Source organism: Sus scrofa, chromosome 14, assembly GCF_000003025.6.
Source record: "Sus scrofa isolate TJ Tabasco breed Duroc chromosome 14, Sscrofa11.1, whole genome shotgun sequence".
In the NCBI taxonomy this organism is placed as follows: domain Eukaryota; kingdom Metazoa; phylum Chordata; class Mammalia; order Artiodactyla; family Suidae; genus Sus; species Sus scrofa.
Window position 1 is genome coordinate 32,189,275 of NC_010456.5, and position 12,337 is coordinate 32,201,611.

Here is a 12,337-nt window from a genome sequence, read left to right on the forward strand (position 1 = left end):
TTTTTTCTTTTTTTTTGTCTTTTGTCTTTTTAGGGCCGCGCCCATGGTGTATGGAGGTTCCCAGGCTAGGGGTCGAATCGGAGCTGTAGCCACTGGCCTTCGCCACAGCCACAGCAACAACGCAGGATCCGAGCCGTGCCTGCAACCTACACCACAGTTCACGGCAACGCCAGATCGTTAACCCACTGAGCAAGGGCAGGGATCGAACCCGCAACCTCATGGTTCCTAGTCGGATTCGTTAACCACTGCGCCACGATGGGAACTCCAACACGGGATCTTTAACCCACTGAGCGAGGCCAGGGATCGAACCTGCAACCTCATGGTTACTAGTTGGGTTTGTTAACCACTGAGCCATGACGGGAACTCCTGGTTAATCTTTTTGATGGAGTTCATCCTTGGGTTTATTTTTCCTTTAAAGCTAGGAAGGCTCTTTTTCTTGAAAAATTTTTTTTCCAAAATAAATCATTATTTTTCTGATTGGAAAGACAAATATACATATGCCCGTGGGAATGTGTAATTCAGAAAAATATAAAGAAGTACAGGTCACAACATATCACAACTCAGAGATAATTTCTGTAAATATTTTGGCGACATTACTTTATGAAGGCAGTGTGCACTCAAGCATGTGCCCCTGAGCGCATGCGTGCAGACACACACACACACACACACACACACACACACACACACTCTCTCTCTCTCTCTCTCTCTCTCTCTCTCTCTCTCTCTCTCTCTCTCTTCTCTCTCTCTCTCTCTCTCTCTCACACACACACACACATACACATACACACTCTCTCTCTCTTTCTCACACACATACTTAAATGCCCTTTTATAGTACTGGGATTTTACTAGATCATGCTGTTTTGTAAACTTTCTTTTTCCCAAAAATTTCAACATAGAAACCTCCCAACATCTTCTATGTTCTTTTTAGTGGCTTCGGAGACCCTGGGTGCTCTGTGGTAGAATCACAAGATGCTTCTTTAAGAAGAGAAAATTCCTTAGGCCTATCCCATACCTGCAAGTTTAGATTCTCTGGGCCAGAAATATGCATTTAAACTGATTCTTAAATTTGAGAACCTTTTCTCCATGATATAAATATGCCATCATTTATTTAACCACTTCCCAACCAGCAGACATTTGGTTGTCCCTAACAGGGGGCCATTGTAAATAATAACATAAGGGACATCCTTGAGTGACCATGTTTGCCCATGTGTCCTACTATTTTCATGAGACAGATTCCTGGAGCTGGAGTTACCCTGTCAAAGGTGTGAGCCCTTTATATTTGGACATACTGTTCTAGCCCAGGAGTTCTCAGGTCTGGTCCCTGAACCAGCAGTAGCAGCAGCAGTAGTAGCACCAGCATCTCCTGGGAACTTGTGAGAAATGCACATTCTTGGGCCCCACCAAGACCTACTGGATCAGAACCTTTGGGGTGGGACAATCTGTGTTTTCGAAAACCTCCAGGTGATTCTGATTCCTGCCAAGAGTTTGAGAACCCCTGCTCTGGGTCTTCCTGTCCGTTATGGTAGCCACCAGCCACGCGGGGCATTTCAAGTTTCAATCCATTTAAATTAAATTTAAAAATGTGTTCCTTGGTGGCACGAGCCACACCACAAGTGTTCTGTGCTCATGTGTGGCTAGTGGCTGCAGTACTAGTGGCTCAATGGTAACGAACCTGACTAGTATCCATGAGGATGCAGGTTCAATCCGCTCAGTGGGTTAAGGATCTGGCATTGCTGTGGCTGTGGTGCAGACTGGTGGCTAAGCACCAATTTGACCCCTAGCCTGGGAACTTCCATATACCATGGGTGTGGCTCTAAAAAAAGAAAAGACAATCTTCCAGAAATTTTCCCCACCACTCATGTCCTCATCCTGCTTTTAATTAAGAAACATCAGAAAGACCCTGCATGGGTCAGAGTTCCTATTATGGTTTAGTGGGTTAAGAACCTGACATAGTGTCCACGAGGATGAAGGTTTGATCCCTAGCCTTGCTCAGTGGGTTAAGGATCCTGCGTTGCCACACGCTGTGGTGTAGGTTGCAGATACTGCTCAGATCCAGTATTGCTGTGGCTGTGGTGTAGGACGGCAGCTGCAGCTCTGATTGGACCCCTAAGCTGAGAGCTACCATGTGCTTCAGGTGTGGCTGTAAAAAGGAAAAAAAAAGGCACCAGCTTATTTTTAGGTGTGGTGGGGAGGGGAGCACCCACTTTTCCTTATGGTCTGGTTGTCTCCTGAGCAGAATGAAATCATGCACTTGCGATCCCAGCAGAAATCGGTCCATGATGACAACGACTCCGCCCTGAGACAGCTGGAGGTAAGACAGGGTAGGGAGGGAGGAGAGTGGGAGTCTCTGTTGTCTACCAGGCTGACCTGTCAGATGATCTCAGGAGGAGTAAGCTATCTGTCCCGTGACTGTCTGTTGGCCTGGGTTACATCTTTACAATGTCCTGCCCCTTTGTCACAGGCAGCCTCTGCTACAGCTGTTGCTACAGAATTTTGTCTCTAGGGCCCTCTTTGCCCATTAAAAGAACTCTCCCACTTCAGAGGGCCTATCCCAGGCCCTTGTTCCTATCATTTCATTCCAGACTAGAAAGTTTCTGTCAGATCTCTGACTCAGTCTTTTCTTCTCTCTCCCCCCTTGTCCTGGCTGGCACCTGTTCTCAATCAATAATAGTAATTACAAACATTTATTGAGCACTTACTATGTACCAGGCACTGGGCTAGGTGCTTTGCTTGCACTATCTCATTTAATCCTTGCAACAGCCCTTATGAGGTAGGTGATATGATCCTTCTGTTTTACATATGAGGAAACTGAGGTCCAGAGAAGTAAACCCCAACATCATGGGAGCTGGGATACTATATGAGCATTGCATTGCATTCAGCTGCTAGTAATAGGAACCCAAAATAACAGTGGCCTAAATAAGACAGATGTTTATTTACTTAATAAACATAAATAAATAAACATAAATCTGGAGATAAGCATGTCAGGGCTGGTCCTGATATCATCAGTTTCCCAGGCTCCTCCATTCTGTTTTTCCATCTTTAGTGTGTGGTTTACATTTTCCAAGGATGCCTCATGGTTGTATTATAGCTGCCAGTGTCCAGCCATCACATATACATTCCAAGAGGGAAGAAGTAGGTGAGAAAAAAAAGAAGGCTTGCTAACTAAGTTAGCCAGCTTAAAATTTCTTTCCCTTAAGTCTCAGCCAATGACTTCTATATTTACATATCACTTGCCATCCCTATTGCAAAGGAGGATTGGAAATAACTTTTAGCTGGCATATTGCCACCTCAAATATAGTCAGCGTTTTGTGATTAAGGCATAAGGGGAAAATGGATAGTAAATGTCTGACAAAGATATGAACCAGAGAGTGTGATTCAAAGCCCTGTTCTAATCCAAAAATTGTGGCCCAGAGACTGCACTCCTGGGACATTTCTGTGGTTTATTTCTATTCTGGCGGTGGGCCATTCTCTGGTAGGCCACTGGGGGCAGCAAAGCACATGCTGCCCATTGAGTCTCTCCATTACAGCAACCTCTCCCTGGACCCTGGTATGGGGAATGTAGACTTGTAGGTAGGGCTCAAGTCCAAGGAGACCCTCCTCAAGTTGGACACATGCTTGGGGTCCCATGTTGTTGGCTCTGGGCCATCTAGTGTCCAAATGCTTCCGTGGGGTTGGGACTAGTGCTGCTCTGCATCTCAGTGTTTTGAAGGCCTAAAGCTGGGATACAGCTTGGGGAGGCTGACCAGGTAACTCCCAGCATCTCCCCCACCTCTGCCTGAAGTCCTCCAGCAGTTCTTTGTTCCTTTGGCCTTAGGATGACTCCTCTTTGCCAATGCAAATACTCTAAGAAAGAGAATTTGTCTTAATAGCAGTGGGCTCATTAGAGCCCACCTTTTCTTACCCTCTGCTAAAGTCACTTTCATCTCCTTTATTCTTGGAAACTTTCTGCTCATCTTCCATTTCATCATCCCCTCTGTGAGAAGTGGTGGGAACGGTCCTTTTAAAGGTGGGGGGGGCTACTTTATAGAGAAGTTAAGCAACCAGGCCGTGGGAACAAATGCTTGGGTCTGGCTCTCAGAAGAGTTACTTCCTAGCTGTATGACTTTGAGAAAGTGACTTAATCTCTCTCAGCCTTGGTTTTCTCACCTGTAAAATGAGGATGATAATTATACTCACTTTGTAGAGCTGTGAAGGTTGAACAAAATCATACATGTACATGGTTGGCACACTGCAGGGCAGAGCTATAAACATAGCTGTCATTTTTGCTGCTGTTTAACATGTAAGTCAGTAAAACCTCAAATCACTGTTGTCTTGTTACTAAATAATTGCACCAGTCAAGACTTGAGCCCAAGGTCAGGTACTTAGACTACTCAATCAGGAGCATTAAACACCGGTTCACTTTTCTTCTCTGATCTCAATATTCCTCATCTGAAAACAGGGGCAGTTGTGATGTAAGTTAAGATGATGTGTGTAAAGTGCCTGGACTCTTTTACGTGCTGGACATGTGTTACCATGATCACATCAGGCTTTAAAATTTGTTTTAATCATGTGATCTTTCATTTACTTTTTAATTTTATTGAAGTGTTGTTGATTTACAATGTATTGATTTCTGTTTTACAGCAAAGTGATTCAGTTACACACACACACATATATATTCTTTTTCATATTCTTTTCTATTATGGGTTTTTTTCATGCAGTGTTAAAGGTTAAATGATATTTAACTGATTTTGAAGTTTTTTTGTTTTAGCCAAAACCATGGCATGCAGAAGTTCCCAGGTCAGGGATGGAACCTGAGCCACAGCAGAGACAACAGTGAATCCTTCAACACTAGGCCACCAGGGAGCTCCTTCCATTATGGTTTATTACAAGATATTAAATAAAGTTCCCTGTTATACAGTAGGACCTTGTGTATAATCTTATGGCCTCACCTACAGCATATGAAGGTTCCCAGGCTAGGGGTCGAGTCAGAGCTGCAACTGCCAGCCTACACCACAGCCGCAGCAATTCCAGATCTGAGCCACATCTGCAACCTATGCCAAAGCTTGCAGCAACACTGCAAGATCCTTAACCCACTGAGTGAGGCCAGGGATTGAACTTACATCCTCTTGGGAACCATATCGAGGTCTTAACCCACAGAGCCAAAACAGGAACTCCTATAGTCATGTGATTTTTTTTTTTTCCTTTTCTTTTATGGCCACACCTGTGGCAAATGGAAGTTCCTGGGCCAGGAATGGAATCTGAGCCATGGCTGCAGCAATGCTCGATCCATTAACCTACTGCTCTGAGCCAGGAATTGAACCCATGCCTCCTCAGCAACCCAAGCAGCTGCAGTCGGATTCTTAACCCACTGTGCCAAGGCAGGAACTCTAATCATGTGATCTTTTAATGCACCTTTAGAATGAGAATGTAGTTCTTGCTGTCATATGAGGAAATACAACCCTGGGAACTGAATATTCCAGTGGCTGGGATAGAAGAAACTGCCTGGTGTGGTGCTTAAGGGACAGTTCAAATGGATGTATTCCTCAGAGCCTCAGTTTCCTCACCTGGAAAATGGGGATGTGTACAGAGCCCTTGGGGATCCTTACTTGGGATACAGCATACAGAGCCCCTGGGAATGGGGCTGGTCCTTCCAGGGCCCAGGTCACCTTTGCAAGCAGAGAACTCAGAGGGAGAGGCAAGAAGCATTGACCCTAGGCCAGTGATTCTTAGCCTGGGCTGCAAGTCAGAGCCACCTCGGAGGCTTTATGATCCCCGATCCCCAGGCTGCACCCCAGACAAAGATGTCAGCCTCTGAGGCTGGGCAGCAAAATGGTTTCATGCTCCCAGGTGATATCAATATGGAGACATAATTGTGATCCAATGGACTACAGAGGTTCTCACGCTCATCATGCATCAGGATCACTTGGAGGTTCATTAAATGCAGGTTGCTGGGTGCAACCCCAGAACCTCTGACTTAATTGCTCTGTATTGGAGCCCAGGAATTTGTATTTTGAACAGGTTCCCCGGTGAAGCTGATGCTGCTGATCCTGGAACCCCACTTTGGGAACCAGCAGGCTCTAGCAATATGATTTAAACCAAGTGGTGAAATTGGTTTGTTGGATTGCAACCACCATTTAAAAATAATGACAGAATTCCTTTGTGGTGCAAGGGGTTAAGCATCCAGTGTTGTCACTGCAGCGGGTTAGATCCCTGACCCCAAAACTTCCACATGCCATGGGTATGGCCAAAAAAAGACAATAGACTAGAATAGTAGAAAATATTAACACACAAAATAAGAATATTGATTTGTGAAACTTGAATTTCATGTGATTAGATACATACATATAAATACATACATGTCCATATGTGTACGTGTGTATGTACAATGCAAAATATATATCTTCCTATGTCTGCAATGTAAAATATATATCTTCCTATGGGCCACAATTAAAAAAAAAGATGAATCACCAGCTTTAAAAAATACTCTTGGGAGTTCCCATCATGGCTCAGTGGTTAACAAACCCGACTAGGATCCATGAGGACATGGGTTCAATCCTTGGCCTTGCTCAGTGGGTAGAGAATCCAGCCTTGCCGTGAGCTGTGGTGTAGCTCGAAGACACAGCTTGTTGCTGTGGCTGTGGCATAGGGTGGCAGCTGTAGCTCTGATTCAACCCCTGGCCCGGGAACTTCCATATGCTGTGGGCGTGGCCCTAAAAAGACAAAAGACAAAAAATAAATAAATAAAATTAAAAAAAATACTCTTGAGTTCCCAGGTTAAAGGATCAGGTGTTAGATTCCCCCAACTGTGGGAAGGTTGCAACTGTGGCTCAGATCTGATCCTGGCATGCGGCTCCATATGCCATGGGGTGGCCAAAAAAGAAAAAAGAAAAAAAAAAAAGCTGTAATCCAGGACACATGTAGACAAACCTACATATATGTAAGTGAAACCAAACTGACATTGAACAATACCTACCCTCACTACCTGTAATGCATACAAGTATTTTCTCTTCCCTTTTTTTCTGTTCTCTTTTATTTCATTTTTTTTAAAAAATGTGGATCGAGGCCCAGTAAATTGACCTTGCACCCCCTCTGAGGTTTGCAAACCTGTGTTTTGGAGACCTAGGCTCTAGTTGGTCCCAAACCCTCATCCCCAGCGGAAATCCTCATGGGCAGGCCAAGTCCAGGGTGGTGGCCTGGCTGATCTGAATGGGAATGGGGGTCTTCCACCAGGAGAAACTAAAGAAGACCACGGAAGAGGCAGATATGTACGAGAACAATCACAGGGAGATCAGCAAGACCTTGGAGTATCTCAAGAATGCTGTGGAGAACCTGTTTAAGAAGATACATTGTGATGCCACCAAGATCCTGGTGCAGTTAGGGGAGACAGGGAAGGTTACAGATACCAACCTCCTGCAGTACTTTGGTGAGTCCAGCTGGGCCCCACTAGACTCTTAGCAACCATTTCCAGAGCATTCTACGACCAGGCAGGAGGACTTGTTCTTTTGGAGATAGTAAGCCTGGCAGTGAAGTATGTGGGCACAAAAGCCACCCTGCTTGGGTTCAAATCTTGGTTTGACTTGTATTAGCTGTGTGACTTTGGGCAAATTTCTGAACCTCTCTGTGCTTCTGTTTTTGTTTTTTTGTTTTTTTTTAATCTAAAAAATGTTGGGAGAATTGGAGTTCCCGTCATGGCTCAGGGGTTAATGAATCTGACTAGGAACCATGAGGTTGTGGGTTCGATCCCTGGCCTCGCTCATTGGGTTAAGGATCCAGTGTTGCCGTGAGCTGTGGTGTAGGTTGCAGACGCGGCTCAGATCCTGCATTGCTGTGGCTCTGGCAGAGGCCGGCGGCAACAGCTCTGATTGAACCCCTAGCCTGGGAACCTCCATATGCCAGGGCATGGCCCTAAAAAGACAAAAAAAAAAAAAAGTTAGGAGAATTAAATAAATGAGTAGCTATTAGAAAAAGACCTACATGTAGAAAGAACAACATGGTCATCTCAATAGAGGCAGAAGGAAGTATTTGACAAAATTCGGCATACATTCATGAGAAAAACTCTCAACAAACTGAAAGGAAACTTTCTTACCTGATAAAGGGCATCTATGAAAACACTTGCAGCTAAGCCTCCTGCCCACCCCACCCCCTTCCTGGCTGCACCTGCAACATATGGAAGTTCCCAGGCTAGGGGTCGAATCATGCTATGGCCATGGCAACACCGGATCTGATCAGTGTCTGTGACCTACGCCACAGTTTATGGCAACGCTGGATCCTTAACACACTCAGCCAGACCGGGGATCGAATCCGCTTCCTCACAGAGACAACACTGGGTCCTTAACTGCTAAGCCACAGTGGGAACTCCCTGAATGCTTTTCTTCTAAGATTAGGAACAAGGCAAGGCTGTCTGCTCTCACAGCTTCCATTCAGTATTGCGTTGGTAGTCCTAGGTAACACAATACTGCGCTAAAATAAAATGAAAGGCATACAGATTGGAAAGGAAGAAATAAAGTGCTCAGAGCAGTGCCTGGCATGTAGCAAATGCCTATTAACTATACCACACATTTCTAGGCATACGCCTGGAGCCCAGGACAGAGAGGGAGGATTCTCCTACAGAGAGCATCACAGTTTAGAATGAATGGCTTCCCCTGCTCTTAGAGCAAAATCTGAGGTTCTTAATACAGTCCATGGTTTGGGAGGTTCCCAATCACCCCCCTCCCGCCAGTTTCAGGGATTCACTAGGAGGGCTTTTGGATTCAGCATATAGTCATATTCATGGCTATGATTTATTACACCCAAAGGATACAAGGTGAAACCAGCAAAGGAAAAAGGGGTAACGGATGAAGTCTGGAGGAGACCATGAGCAAACTTCCAAGGGTCCTTTTCCTGTGGCTGGGGGTGAGGGGGTGTCATTCAGGATGTGCCTAGTGCCCCCAGCCATGAGTTGTGACAGCACATGTGAAACGTCAGCTGGGGAAGCTCATGAGATGCTCATTGCTCAGGGTTGGACAGGGGGCTGATTATACCTGCACCTCCAGCCTGGCATGTACCCAAATTCCAGACTCCTTGGGAAGGAAAACGGATATTTAACATAAACCACATTTTTGATGCACATGGTTTAGGCATGATGAGCCAGTCTGAACTGTTAATGGTGGTGGGAACCTTCCTGAAATCCAAGATCCCTGATGCTATCCAAGGGCCAGTCTGGCAGGCAGCCCTTGCAAAGGAGAGCAGTCAGGCTTTGCTGTGTTAACTCTTTCCCACAGCCTATCAGGTTCTCCAGAGCCTGGCCCCTACTTACATGTTGCTTTTTTTAAAATTTTTTTTAAATTTTAGGGCTGCATCTGCAGCATATGGAAGTTCCCCAGCTGGGGTGGAATCAGACCTACAACTGCTGGCCTCTGCCACAGCCACAGCTGGATCCAAGACACATCTGCAACCTACACAGCAGCCTGTGTTAACCCATTGAATGAGGCCAGGGATTGAACCCACATCCTCATGGAAACCATGTTGGGTCCTTAACCCACTGAGCCACAATTCAAACTCCCCTACTTACATTTCTCCTCCTCCCTTGTCCCACTTTTCCTCTTTGCTCATCATCTCTAGCCACCCTGTTCTCCTCTCTATACTCCCAAACTCCTCCCCTCAATTAGTCCCACCTCAGGGCCTTTGCACAGGCTCTTCCTGAGATACTCATCCCATGCCCAGTTTCTCCTCATTCTCAGCTCTCTATTTATTTATTTATTTTTGCCTTTTCTGGGGCCACATCTGTGGCATATGGAGGTTCTCAGGCTAGGGGTCTAATCGGAGCTGTAGCCACCAGCCTACACCACAACCACAGCAATGCAGGATCCGAGCCACGTCTGTGACCTACACCACAGCTCACGGCAATGCCGGATCCTCAACCCACTGAGCAAGGTCGGGGATCAAACCGGCAAACTCATGGTTCCTAGTCGGATTCGTTAACCACTGAGCCATGACAGGAACTCCCTCAGCTCTCCGTTTAAATGTCCTCTCTCCAGCAAGACCTCCCTCTGCAGCCCCATTTGAAGCTGGTCCTCACCCTTCCCCATGATTATTCGCTCTCATGGCAGTCCTATTATTTAATACTCACCCAGTTTTTCTCTATTTATAAGTAGTTCCCATTATCTGAACTTCTGAGCTTCTTGAGATTCAATGGCAAGTTTTAGATGCAAATCTTTTTAGTCTCTGATTTTCAGAGAGAATAGCAATGATATGGGAGTATGAAATTTTTTTCCAAAAAACTATCCAAATCCAGTAGTTACTGAAATAGCATCTGGATAGTAAGGGGTACGTGTATTTATTTCCTGAACTTGCCTTTCTCTCCATCCCCCCACTCCCACCCCATTCACAGTGAAGCTTATGAGCTACATCAGGGCAGGGACTGCATCTTTGCTATTGTTTGTCATTTTGTTTTTCCTCTGTGCATCTGTAGCATCTTGCACCATGCCTGGCATCCAATAGTCATTTGTGGAATGAATGATTCTGGTGGCTGCACGGGTCTATGAAACACAGTGGGAAGGACAGCTCCCTCAAACTCAGAAAGGGCCCTAAGGGAAAAATCAGTAGTTTAAGGTCGAGTTTAGGGTTCCCATTGGGGCTCTGTGGATTAGGAACCCAACATAGTACCAGTGAGGATGTGGGTTTGATTCCTGGCCTTGCTCAGTGGGTTAAGGATCTGGCATTGTCATGAGCTGAGGGATAGGCTGGGAGCTGTAGCTCTGATTCGTCCCCTAGCCCAGGAACTTCCATATGTCACTGCTGCAGTCCTAAAAAGAAAAAAGGAAAAAAAAAAAAAAAATGGAGCTTGCCCAGAGCTCCCATTTTTTAGTGTAATTCAGAATTCCTCAATCTTTTATTTTCCCCTAAGGAGCCTTTTTAGACATTCTTTTCCTAAATCCCCCTCCTCTGTTGATACGCCATATAACTGTTCAGTTCCTGTATGTATGTCTGCTTTGTACATTAAAGAATCAGATTGTGGAGTTCCCGTCGTGGCACAGTGGTTAACGAATCCGACTAGGAACCATGAGGTTGTGGGTTTCAGTGGGTTAAAGATCCGGTGTTGCCGTGAGGTGCGGTGTAGGTTGCAGACGCGGCTCGGATCCCACGTTGCTGTGGCTCTGGCCTGGGAACTCCAGATGCCGCGAGAGCGGCCCAATAAAATGGCAAAAAAGACACACACAAAAAAAGAATCAGATTGTTTTTGCTTCTCGGGAACCAAATTGTGCCCTCTAGGGGTGATACGGCCTGTTAGAAGTGCGTGGAGTAACCCAAGTGAAAACGCTGATCCTTGTAGGATCTCAGGACGGCTCCTGCTTCCTGTTGCTTCCCTTCCTCTCCAGCAGGGAGCGCCACCTCTGGATTCCCCGGGACCCAGGTTTCCTGGCAGCCATCTTGATTCTGCTTGTTTTTTCCCAGCCATCATTGAAAAAAAGACCAACGACCTACTGCTGTTAGAATCCTACAAGCGGATCATGGATATGGAAGTGGCAGAGGCGGAGGTCCCGCCACCCTTCATCAACCCCTTCTGGGGCGGCTCTGCCCTCCTCAAGCCTGCAGAACTCGTCAAGGTCACGCCCCCAGTGCTCGGGGCTGAACCCCTTAGCGACAAGCTGGACGAAGGTGAGTTCTCATTCTTTGAGGATTTGCGCGTGTTGCTAGGAAGCCTGTGCTGGAGAGGGGTTGCAGGTTTGAGCCCTGGTTTCTCCCTCTCTCTGAGCCTGGTAGGCCCATCAGTTCCGTTGCGTACCATCGTGGCTGGGGCCACTTGACATGGGTCGCTTAGGGATGCTTATCCCTACCGAACAGTGACCCAGCCTGAAGTATAGTTATCTGGAGATATTAAAAAGCCACAGCTAGGGAGTTCCTGTCTTGGCGCAGCGGAAACGAATCCGACTAGGAACCATGAGGTTGCGGGTTCGATCCCTGGCCTCGCTCAGTGGGTTAAGGATCCAGTGTTGCCACAAGCTGTGGCGTAGGTCACAGACACGGCTCGAATCTGGTGTTGCTGTGGCTGTGGTGTAGGCCGTCGGCTACAGCTCCAATTAGACCCCTAGCCTGGGAACCTCCATATGCTGCCAGTGCGGCCCTAAAAAGACCAAAAAAAAAAAAAAAAAAAAAAATCACAACTGCTTTGTGACCATTTCATGAACCTTAAAACGTCCACATTTTGCACATTGGCAAGTTATGGGCACACAAGTTTCCCTGATCCCATCCCCCATCGTCACCCGCTGTCCTTGAGTCTCACTCCACCCAGCCCCCTCCACGTCCCCCAACCCCGTGGTTGAAGCAGCTGAGACTTGGTTCACGGCAGAGCTTAACAGGCACGGCCCCATGGACCTCA

The 12,337-nt window shown here is 46.4% G+C and overlaps 1 protein-coding gene across 6 annotated transcripts in view; it reads left to right on the forward strand.

Annotated features, from left to right (window-relative positions):
* The window catches only part of CCDC63 (coiled-coil domain containing 63), a 160,608-nt gene that overhangs the window by 48,952 nt on the left and 99,319 nt on the right, over positions 1–12,337 (forward strand). For all 6 annotated transcript variants that reach the window (XM_021072528.1, XM_021072526.1, XM_021072527.1 and 3 more), the window contains 3 exons: positions 2,237–2,311; positions 7,210–7,402; positions 11,413–11,616. In XM_021072528.1, the coding sequence (XP_020928187.1) occupies positions 2,237–2,311; positions 7,210–7,402; positions 11,413–11,616 (472 nt within the window). The remainder of the gene's footprint in view (positions 1–2,236; positions 2,312–7,209; positions 7,403–11,412; positions 11,617–12,337) is intronic.